At 46.0% G+C, this 12,269-nt stretch overlaps 1 protein-coding gene across 1 annotated transcript in view; it reads right to left on the bottom strand.

Moving 5' to 3' along the window:
• The window catches only part of ADAM8 (ADAM metallopeptidase domain 8), a 97,021-nt gene that overhangs the window by 68,823 nt on the left and 15,929 nt on the right, over window positions 1–12,269 (bottom strand). The window contains exons 4-5 of the mRNA XM_084635583.1: window positions 12,035–12,113; window positions 9,286–9,362 (exon numbers count right to left, since the gene is read on the bottom strand). Coding sequence (XP_084491709.1) covers window positions 9,286–9,362; window positions 12,035–12,113 — 156 coding nt within the window. The remainder of the gene's footprint in view (window positions 1–9,285; window positions 9,363–12,034; window positions 12,114–12,269) is intronic.

The raw sequence follows: 12,269 nt of genomic DNA, 5'->3' as shown, positions 1-12,269 counted from the left end.
CTGTCTTGTGTGAGGCCTGATCCTGTACATTTGCTTTGAGCACGCTTACAGGGTCAGGCCCCAGTGGTGAGACAGACAGGTAAATGTCTAGTTTGAGAATCCCACTTTGGGGCCTCTGGGGCTTTAACTTGAGCTAGGGCTCTGAGCAGCATATTCACTGTGGGGTGGTGTCAGTACTTAGGTAGCTTTGTGCATGCTCACTGTAAGAAACATAGGCACCTCCTATGCTCTCAGAAAGTATGCAGAGTAGTTGCATTGTTCCCAGGATATTACAGAAGTTGGTCCAAGAAAAGATATTACCTCACCCACCTTGGAAAGTAGGCAGCTATGAAGGGTTATGACAAAATAATATAAAATAATGAATGGTTTAGAGAAGGTAGATTGGGAACATCGGTTCTCCCTGCCTCATAACACAACAAGGGACATTAAATTAAATCGAAAGGTGGCAAGTTCAAAACAGATAAAAGGAAACGCTTCTGCTCAACATGTAATTAGATGTGGGAACTCATTGACAAAGGATATTGCTGAGGACAAGAATGTATCAAAATTCAGAGACATTGAGATGAATAACAAGAATATCCAGAGTTGTTGTGAGTGTTAAAAATATTTTTTTGTAAGACAATAAACCTCCTGCTTCCGGGTTTAAACCAATCTCTAGCTATTAGGAATTGGATAACACTTCTGCTGGAAGGGAAGAGCTGTGAGTTCAGACCACCCGGAATTGCCTAAAGAGGCCTCCCATGATCATCTGCAGGCAGAACCAGCAAGAGTTGGTCCTCCATCACCTGGAAGGGCTGGGAACAGGCAGAGGCCAATCAGGGCACAGCAGGCCAGATAAAAAAGGCTGGCTGCTTCTGCTAGGGGCAAAGTGAAGATGGAACGAGAACCAAGCGGCTTGACTGAGAGCTGACCTGGCTGAGGGGGCTAGACCATGGAAGAGACAAACCATTGTGAAACGAGGGCAGGAAGAGGTGCTCCGGTGGTGAGAGTACACCATAATATAGGCAAAAAGAAAAGGAAGACTTGTGGCACCTTAGAGACTAACAAATTTAGTCTCTAAGGTGCCACAAGTCCTCTTATTCTTTTCGCGGATACAGACTAACACGGCTGCTACACTGAAACCTGTCATAACTTAGGGATTACATTCTGGATCCATTGGGGAGAACCGCCGAGCATTGTCCAGGAACTAAAACCAGGGGTAGGGTGTGGGGCAATTACTGCACACATCTGGGCAGTACACACCTACAGAGAAGTACCACTTCTGGGCAGAACTGCATAGACTGGTTTGGAATGGGTTCCAGAGGCCCACAAGACAAAGAATGGGTTTTTGGTATAAAGGGCTAGCCTGAACTGTGTGACCCTAATTTTGATGCAAAAACTGACATGAGACTGTAACCAAGAAGGCAAACCCTGTTGGAAGGAATGGAACCTGCCAGGGTCTTCCTGTGGAAGACAAAAGACCCCTCTAGTAAGCTGGCACACGTGTGGACAGTGCATTGTTTTAGGATAGATGTTTTCTCTGTAATGGTTTTGTCCTAAATAAATGAACTGTGCTCTGGGAAAGCTGGCTGGTCACTGGTAACCCTGTCATAGACCCTGGGAGACAGCAGAACAGCCGGCGCTGGACTAAAAACAGATCTGCTGGGATAAGCATAACTGCAAACCTTAATCATCAGTCTGGAAGGAGAAGGATGAGGGTTCCCACCCACAGAGAGGTGACATGAGGAAGCCTGAGACCTGAGCAGACCACAGAGCGGGCCAAGGTGCAGTTAATCCCAGAACTGGAACACTAGCCACTGTCAGAGAGAGAGGCCTGGACTAGATGAACAGCAGGTCTCATCCAGTCCAGCAATGTCTAGGTTACTAGGGGTCATAGAAACGTTGCATTTTTTACACTCTTGTGAAAGGTGAGAACTTCCTTGGTTTTTTGGCAACTTTACTTTTTTTTTATTGTAGGGTGAATAAATCTGAAAGATGTTCAAATAAAAGACAATTAAGAGGGTTTGTTTCTTGGCAAATTTAAGGACCTAGCCTATGTAAGTGGTAGATAAGCCGGGTTTATCAGAAAAGTTTAAATCTGAGAAACCAACTACTAACACCTGAAGAAATCAGGACACCAAGCCCTGGAGAAACCAGATTCAGCTTCAGTGAATCCATTGTTAGGAAAAGAGAGGAAAATAGTACTCTCTCTATTTATCAGCCAATTAAATAGTAGAAATGAACATTTTTTTGCATAATTAATTATGCTTCTGCCTGCCATCAACTAGGCCAGCAGTCCCCCTACACATGTGTCTCTGGCAGAGGTAGCAGGTCACCTGCAAAGCTTTCCCTGCCAGCTTTCTGAAGTGCTCCAGACAACAGAATGGGCCCTGTCCTACTGAATCATCTGCCACTCTCTCTCCTCCTTCTCCTCACAGACATCACCCCTTCCATCTCTTCCTTTCCTTGAGCCCCCTTCAGTCCCCTCTCCAGTTAAGACAGCTGACACTCCATTTTGGATTCCTGTCCAAATCTGGAAATTGAAACGTTTCCCTTTTCAAGGATTGAAAGTGAGGGGATGGGGGAAACAGTAATCACAAAAAAATGTTTCGAAAAATCAAAACCAAAACCATTAATTTTATTTCCCGAGAGGAATGTGGGAATTTTGGTAAATATTTTTATTATGCTTATGTGTGCCTCAGTTTCCCTCTGTGCTTTGCATTGCTATGCTCTGAGGGTAAAGACAAGAGAGGAAGGGTTTGACTCACTAGCAGCCTGGTTGGAGACTAGAGTCAAACAAACTGGACAAAGTCTACACACACGTGAATGGAGGACCCAGAAGAGACAATGGAAACCCCACTGGTTGGGACATTCACACCTAGTGACTTACAGCCCAGAGGAAGGAGGTTCCCCCCACCTCTCTGCCAGAAAGCAGAGCAAATGCCCAGAGCTGGAGATCAAAGGGGAAAGGAGTCATGTGGCTGTGCTGAGAGCTGAGATAGAGGGGCTGTCACCTGGAACTGAGAGACAGCGAGACAAGATGGAATCTACAGCAGCTTGTTGGGTGGAGCCCTGGGGTTGGCCAGTCTGAACTCCGTCTTAACCTTTGTTTCTCGACGCTAACCTAAAGACTTGCTGATGCTGAATTCCAGCTGAATACTAAGCCCTACTCTGTTTTCAAAAGGCTGCTTGGTGCCACTGCAAATACCTACTGAGCTGCACTGATCCCTGAAGAGGGTCAAAGTCTTTCACCCGAAGCAAAACTTGGGCCTGGTCTACGGTAGAAAATTAGGTTGGTTTAACTACATTTGCCAGGGATGTGAAAAATCCACACCTCTGAGCAGCGCTGTTAAGCTAACCTAAATCCCCTTGTAGACAGTGTAGCACAGACCTAGCTACTGCCTCTCGGGGAGGTGGGTTACCATGGGAGAATCCTGTAGAGCTGAGCTGCTGTAGCATGTAGATATACCCTCAGCTGGACTCGCTGAGCAGAGCTTAAGGTGTGAAGCAGGAGGGCTGGAGCCCAGAGGCTCAGTCTCAGAGGGGGTGAGGCGGTGCACCCTAACCTGAAGGAAGAGTGAGATTACTCGGGGGTCTGGCAAACCGAAGGATTCCTCCAAGGGACTGTTTAAAAAATGGGGTGTAGCACTGATCCTGTGGATCCATGACAACCCCACCCCCATATTTCAACCAGCTCTAATTCTTTCCCCACCCCAACCCCAACCCCACCCCATTGTCTATCTTGCCTACTCAGGCTATGAGCTCTCCAGGGCAGGGACAGTCTTTCTCACTTTATACAGCACCCAGAACAGAGGGGTTTTCAAATTGGTTGGTCCTTAGGCACTACCCTAATAAACATAATAATTAACAACAGAGTGGCAGGGGGATAAGCTGGGATTTCTAGAGATCAAGCATGATTCTCTATCAAGGGGCTGCTCCTCTAGTCTGCACCTGCAGGCTCAGTTAGCAGCAAAATATCAGCTTCTGATATGTCATGCTGCCTAGACGTATGTGATTCAATCAGACAGTCTCATCACTACCTAAGACATCCTGTCTTCAGGGCCAAGTATTACATGAATCTCTGTCATTGTGCAGAAGGGCAGTCACAGCAAGTCCAGCAGGGTTCTCTACCTTTGTTTACGTTTACATTGATAAAATGACTTCAAATTAAAAGGTCTGAGCTGCAAAGTTCAGGTCTGGAACCACACACCCCGAAAAATCCTGAGTATCCACATCTGGGGTTTGGTTCAGGCCCATCTCTAATACAAACATTTCCAAAAGGCTCAGATTACACTGCTGGGAAACAGACATGCAAAGCCAGTGAGTCAGAAATACAGCTCAAAGCCAAGTCAGCACTGACTGCAAATAATTCCTGACTAAACACTTCATATACAATCACAATGTCCAGGCCTAATTTCATCTTGGTTCCCCCACATTCCCCTACAGTTACAAACAGATCGAAGAATCACATTCCCTTCCTCTCCTGAACTGCTGTGCACTGTAAAACAGCAGCAGTGTTCACGCCAGAGATGGCTGCATTTCAATGGTTGGAGAAAGTGATCCCTGTATAGATACAGGTTGCAAAGTACTTTAGGATCTGTGACAAAGTTCCTCCTCTACCTTGATGGGTCTTGCGCTTATTGGCGGATTTGCTCGCCTTGGAGCTTCATGGCAGCCCTCAGCTTGGCTGTTTTCGTGAACCTACAGTCCAGGACGACTCCTCCTGTGTCTGACCAGGAGTTGGGAGGTTTGGGGGGAACCCGGGCCCACTCTCTACTCCGGGTTCCAGCCCAGGGCCCTGTGGAATGCAGCTGTCTAGAGTGCCTCCTGGAACAGCTGTGCGACAGCTACAACTTCCTGGGCTACTTCCCCGTGGCCTCCTCCCAACACAGGTAGAGGAGGCCTGGGATTATTTTAAATCAAAGCTGCAGAAGCTATCGGAAGCCTGCATCCCAAGTAAGGGGAAAAAATTCATAGGCAGGAGTTGTAGACCAAGCTGGATGAGCAAGGATCTCAGAGAGGTGACTAAGAAAAAGCAGAAAGCATATAGGGAGTGGAAGAAGAGAGGGATCAGCAAGGAAAGCTACCTTATTGAGGTCAGAACATGTAGGGATAAAGTGAGACAGGCTAAAAGTCAAGTAGAGTTGGACCTTGCAAAGGGAATTAAAACCAATAGTAAAATGTTCTATAGTCATATAAATAAGAAGAAAACAAAGAAAGAAGAAGTGGGACTGCTAAACACTGAGGATGGAGTGAAGGTCAAGGATAATCTAGGCATGGCCCAATATCTAAACAAATACTTTGCCTCAGTCTTTAATAAGACTAAAGAGGATCTTAGGGATAATGGTAACATGACAAATGGGAATGAGGATATGGAGGTAGACATTACCATATTTGAGGCAGAAGCGAAACTCAAACAGCTTAATGTGACTAAATCAGGGGGCCCAGATAATCTTCATCCAAGAATATTAAAGGAATTGGCACAGGAAATTGCAAGCCCATTAGCAAGAATTTTTAATGAATCTGTAAACTCAGGGGTTGTACCGTATGATTGGAGAATTGATAACATAGTTCCTATTTTTAAGAAAGGGAAAAAAAGTGATCTGGGTAATTATAGGCCTGTTAGTTTGACATCTGTAGTATGCAAGGTCTTGGAAAAAATTTTGAAGGAGAAGGTAGTTAAGGACATTGAAGTCAATGGTAAATGGGACAAAATACAACATGGTTTTACAAAAGGTAGATCGTGCCAAACCAACCTGATCTCCTTTTTTGAGAAAGTAACAGATTTTTTAGACAAAGGAAACGCAGTGGATCTAATTTACCTAGATTTTAGTGAGGCATTTGATACCGTGCCACATGGGGAATTATTAGTTAAATTGGATAAGATGGGGATCAATAGGAAAATTGAAAGGTGGATAAGGAATTGGTTAAAGGGGAGACTACAACGGGTCCTACTGAAAGGTGAACTGTCAGGCTGGAGGGAGGTTACCAGTGGAGTTCCTCAAGGATCGGTTTTGGGACCAATCTTATTTAATCTTTTTATTACTGACCTTGGCACAAAAAGTGGGAGTGTGCTAATAAAGTCTGTGGATGATACAAAGCTGGGCGGTATTGCCAATTTAGAGAAGGATAGGGATACCCTACAGGAGGATCTGGATGACCTTGTAAACTGGAGTAATAATAATAGGATGAAATTTAATAGTGAGAAGTGTAAGGTCATGCATTTAGGGATTAATAACAAGAATTTAAGTTATAACCTAGGGACGCATCAATTAGAAGTAATGGAGGAGGAAAAGGACCTTGGAGTATTGGTTGATCATAGGATAACTATGAGCCGCCAATGTGATATGGCTGTGAAAAAAGCTAATGCGGTCTTGGGATGCATCAGGAGAGCTATTTCCAGTAGGGATAAGGAGGTTTTAGTACCGTTATACAAGGCACTGGTGAGACCTCACCTGGAATACTGTGTGCAGTTCTGGTCTCCCATGTTTAAGAAGGATGAATTCAAACTGGAACAGGTACAGAGAAGGGCTACTAGGATGATCCGAGGAATGGAAAACTTGTCTTATGAAAGGAGACTCAGGGAGCTTGGCTTGTTTAGCCTAACTAAAAGAAGGTTGAGGGGAGATATGATTGCTCTCTATAAATATATCAGAGGGATAAATACCGGAGAGGGAGAGGAATTATTTAAGCTCAGTACCAATGTGGACACAAGAACAAATGGATATAAACTGGCCACTAGGAAATTTAGACTAGAAAGTATACAAAGGTTTTTAACCATCAGAGGAGTGAAGTTTTGGAATAGCCTTCCGAGGGAAGCAGTGGGGGCAAAAGATCTATCTGGCTTTAAGATTAAACTCGATAAGTTTATGGAGGAGATGGTATGATGGGATAACATGGTTTTGGTAATTAAATATTCATGGTAAATAGGCCCAATGGCCTGTGATGGGCTATTAGATGGGGTGAGATCCGAGTTACCCAGGAAAGAATTTTCTGTAGTATCTAGCTGATGAATCTTGCCCATATGCTCAAGGTTTACCTGATGGCCATATTTGTGGTCGGGAAGGAATTTTCCTCCAGGGCAGATTGGAAGAGGCCCTGGAGGTTTTTCGCCGTCCTCTGTAGCATGGAGCATGGGTCACTTGCTGGAGGATTCTCTGCTCCTTGAAGTCTTTAAACTACGATTTGAGGACTTCAATAGCACAGATATAGGTGTGAGGTTTTTTTTATAGGAGTGGTGGGTGAAATTCTGTGGCCTGCATTGTGCAGGAGGTCAGACTAGATGATCATAATGGTCCCTTCTGACCTAAATATCTATGAATCCTCACCATAGGACCTTCCTCCTGGTGTCTGATAATACTTGTACACCTTAGTCCTCCAATAGTCCGCATACTCACTCTCAGCTCCTAGTGCCTCTTGCTCCCAGCTCCTCACACGCACACCACAAACTGAAGTGAGCTCCTTTTTAAAACCCAGGTGCCCTGATTAGCCTGCCTTTACTGATTCTAGCAGCTTCTTGATTGGCTGCAGGTGTTCTAATCAGCCTGTCTGTCTTAATTGTCTCCAGAAGGTTCCTGATTGTTCTGGAACCTTGCCTGTTTCCTTACCCAGGGAAAAGGGACCTACTTAGCCTGGGGCTAATATATCTGCCTTCTATTAGTCGCCTGTAGCCATCTGGCCCGACCCTGTCACAGATCCTTATTATAATAGCATATGGTGGTCTGTTTTCCAGTATCTCCAACCCCAGTTGTTCAAAAATCATTTAACATTTTTATTAATGACTTGAGATGGGGACTGGACTAGAAGACCTCTTGAGGTCCGTTCCAGTCCTACTATTCTCTGTTCTATTAAAATATAAAATCATCACTGATCAAGTTTGCAGATGACACAAAGATAGGGGCAGTGGTAAATAATGAGGACAGGTTACTGATACAGAGTGATCTAGATCACTTAGTAAACTGGGCACAAGAAAAAAAATATGCATTTTAATATGGCTAAATGTATACATCTGGGAACAAAGAACGTAGGCCTTTCTTACAGGCTGGGGGACTCTAACCTGGGAAGCAGTGACTCTGACAAAGATTTGGGAGTCATGGGGGATAATCAGCTGAACATGCATTCCCAGTGTGATGCTGTGGCCAAAAGAGCTAATGCGATCCTGGGATGCACAAACAGGGGAATCTTGAGTAAGAGTAGGGAGGTTATTTTACCTCTGTATTTGACACTGGTGCAATCACTGCTGGAATACTGTGTCCAGTTCTGGTACCCACAATTCAAGAAGTATAATGATAAATTGGAGAGGGTTCAGAGAAGAGCCATGAGAATGATTAAAGGATTAGAAAACCTGTCTTATAGTGATAGATCAAGGAGCTCAATCTATTACTCTTAAGAAAGAGAAGGTTAAGGGGTGACTTGATTATAGTCTATAAGTACCTACATGGGGAACAAATATTTAATTATGGGCTCTTCAATCTAGCAGAGAAAGGTGTAACATGAACCAATGGCTGGAAGTTGAAGCTAGACAAATTCAGACTGGAAATAAATCACACATTTTTAATGGTGAGAGTAATTAATCATTGGAACAATTTACCAAGGTCATGTTGGATTCTCCATCACTGACAATTTTTAAATCAAGATTGGATGTTTTTCTAAAAGATCTGATCTAGGAATTATTGTGGGGAAGTTTTATGGCCTGTGTGATTCAGAAGGTCAGACTATCACATTGGTCCCTTCTGGCCTTAGAATCTATAAACCTATGACTTAGGCCACAAAAATCATGATATTTTAAAAATTTCGTTCATTGAATTTGCCTTTTGGTTTTTGAGCCTTCAGGGGTCACATATTCAAGCTATTCTCCACAACCAGGAGCAAATTGACTTTTTTCCCTAAATGAAAGGTGAAATGCCTCCTTAAGTCACCTGACTCCAGTGGGTGGGACTTTATAGAAACACCAGATGAAAAGAGGTTTGCCATAAAAGTTGTGAGAGTTGGCAACACTGGTTTGAAAGTACACCAATATATTGTGACATCACTGTATCGCACGACATAACCAAGTTCTTCTGACACAGTGACACATATTGGGGCTGATTCTCTATTGACCTGCACAGTGTATAGTCATTTACACTACTGCCAAATGGGTGTAAAATGCTACCAGATCAGAATAGCAGCATTTTATACCCAGTCTGGACTACTGAAAATGACACAAGTGCGGGGCAAGGCACACTCAGGCCCCCTGGTGCTTTTTGCTTTACATGTTTGGGTTCTGATGTTCCCTCCCCTCTGCGTGCCCTGTGTCAAAGATCATACCTGAGTCCTCTGCAAGTACTGATGCTTGCCGCTGAATCACTGTGTCCGTGAACATCCCCGTGATAAAAGCAGTGATCCTGCAGCAGAGAAAGCAGAAGTCAAAAGCCAATCAGCACCATACTGGGAACACTTAGGGTAGAAAAGAAGTCACTAACAAGGTACAGATCCTGGAAAGCAGAGATCTGTTATAGAGCTTCTTCCAGGCAAAAACAAGCCTTTCCCGCCTCATTTATTACCCACGCGTGATTTTCAGATCTTTCAAGAAACACAAGTGCTCCCAGCTGCCACCTGAAAAGCACACAAGGTGTGGGAGGTAATATCTTTTATTGGACCAACTTCTGTTGGTGAGAGAGACAAGCTTTTGAGCTATACAGCGCTCTTCTTCAGGTGACCTTGGGTAAGCCTGAAAGCTTGTCTCTCTCACCAACAGAAGTTGGTCCAATAAAAGATATTACCTCACCCACTCTGTCTAAAAACCTGGGACCAAGACGGCTACAACAACACTGCACACCTGAACAGCAGGCAGTTCCACACCATACATGAGCAGTATACTACAGTGACATGGGCAGCCTTACATTCATGGGCAGATTGGAGGCTTGACTGGATCAGCACAATACACAACACAGCACTGCTCCTGACTGCCATGGTGCCTGAGCACAGAACACGTAATCAGCACTAATACACACACACACACACAGAAGACTGAGGAAGTAACTTGACCAAAGTCACAGGGTGGGATTAGAAATCAGACGCTCTGAACTCCCAGCTGTAAGAGCTGGCTGGCTGGAGGGGAAAAGACTATCAAGGGGCAGGAGTGTTGTCCCCCAGTGTAGGCAAGGGCCAGGAAGAAAAAAGCATCCGGGTACAATGTGGGCATTATCCCCACAGAAGGCCAGGGGAGAGCTGAGAGGCAGGGGAGGGAATCCAGGAACAGAGCATGCTGGGGCATGGTGCGGGACACACAGGAGCGTCCAAGCAACCTCACAGGTATCGTCCCCCACAGTAGGCCAGGCCAGGCGAGCGAGGGAGCATGGGAGCATCCAAGAAACAGCGCAGGTGTTGTCCCTCACAGCAGGCAGAGGTGGGGGATGGGGCGCAGGAGCTTCCCTTACAGAACTACGGAGGTTCCTCTCTACCTGCTGCTCCATAGGGCAGGTTTGCAGCTACAGGAGGCATGGAGGGTAGGACAGTGAGGCATGGGGTGAGAGGAGCCCTGGCCTTGCAACTCTGGGCATTTGCAGAGCTGCTGAAGGAAGGAAGGGAATTCATTCAAATTAGCTGTTCTCCATACACCGGCCCCCTATCTGCACTGTGCAGCAGCTGCTAAAATGGGAGTGTCCGCTGTGCACTGCAAAATTTAGCTGAAGTCTGGAGAGCCCACCGGGGCTATACTACCTCCCAGTTGCCCTGGTCATGGGGAGCTGTAAGCCAGCTCTGCAGGTCAAGGACTAGACCCTCCCAACAATCTCCTTTGCTGGGGCTAAATCACTGACGGCACTTCCCAGTGAAGGGCTGGTGTTGCGGCCCATCATGAAAAGCCCAGGTGGCCTGCTGAGCTGTGTGCCAGGGTTTGCCCAATACAGTTAGAGTTTACAGAGCGCTTTGGAAACATTATCTAAAACCATTAGCCCAGAACACCAGCAGGGCAGGGAAGAATAATTAGCCGACACCAATCAAACCTCACGCTCCTGAGGGCTGCTCTGACCGCTCACCACTGAAAGCAAGTTCGCCACTAATCTCTGTGGCACCACTTCTATAATGGGAAGCCAACTCATGTACTGAAAAGGAAGCATTGCCTAGTGGTGAGAGGTTATGGTGTGGTGTCAGAAGAACTGGGTTCTGCTTCTGGCTCTATCAAGACAGCTGGGACTTGTGCGATTGTGTGCTCTCTGAGCCTTTGTTTCCCTAGCTGTGACATGGGGTTGACAATATTATTGCTTTCTCTCAGGGAACGTGAGGCATTCCTTGGTGCTTTGAGATCTTTGCCAGAAAAGGGCAAAGTAATGTTATGGTCTAACTCAGCCAGAAGCTACTGGACCCAATACAGGAGTCCCTGGGTGAGGTTCTCTGACCAGTGTTATCTGATCCAGTCTGACCTGTAAGGGTCCCTTCCAGCCTTAAGGTCTATGGCTCTATGAAAGACCCAATGCCAAATGGCCTGCTCGTGGGGAGGAAGGTGGGTCAATCAGCATCCAGCAGCCTTCAGCCCCTGTCCTACAGACAACATCAGCATCTGCAGCCTTCAGCAAGGACTCGTTGTGGCCTTGCCCCCCAATGAGCACAGCGTTGTACAGAATGCGGAGGGCAGGCAGGCACACGGGAGGCAGTAGGATGACTGCCAACTGGATTGATCTTACGTGCCCACAGGTGTATGAACGAGAAGAAGGTGAGTGCCCATTTCCCAAACATGTCATGGATCATATGAGCAGCTCAGTCCACCTCTGTTCACAGAGCCCCAGCCTGTCATCCAGTGGTAAAAAGGAAGCGCTTACCACAAGGATCTGAGCCTCCTCAGCTCCATACCTAACCAATAGCACCTCAGGCACCCACAGCATAGCACCGAGCACCAAGGAAATGTGAAGCATCAAACAAGATGTCTTGCTTTGCTGTGAAAAGGACTGGGGGAGACACCACAGGTTCTAGTGAATTTGTTTTGAGAGTCCAAAGCCTCAGCGCAATCCCCCAGCCCCAGTAAGTCTCCTCTAAGAAACATGCACCAGATCATACAGCACAGCCCTTGGATTCATACCTGAGTGTCTGGCCTCTCAGTGACCTCGGTGCCATTTTCTGAGTAATAGGTTTCAGTGTAGTGCTCCCCAATCAGTCCCCTGAAAAAAAGAGACAGACAGAAGCAGTGAGGACTCACAGCGCCACCTGCAGCTCCGAGTGACAGAGAACCACATGGTGCAGGAGGAACCAGCATTACCCTGTACCCCTCTGGCCCAATCCTGCTTGTCTGACTCACAGCAGTGGGTGCCACTGAA

Source organism: Lepidochelys olivacea (assembly GCF_965140295.1).
Source record: "Lepidochelys olivacea isolate rLepOli2 genome assembly, chromosome: 7".
Classification (NCBI taxonomy): domain Eukaryota; kingdom Metazoa; phylum Chordata; order Testudines; family Cheloniidae; genus Lepidochelys; species Lepidochelys olivacea.
The sequence above is the reverse complement of the archived record's forward strand: the minus strand, read 5'-3'. Positions and strand labels throughout refer to the sequence as shown.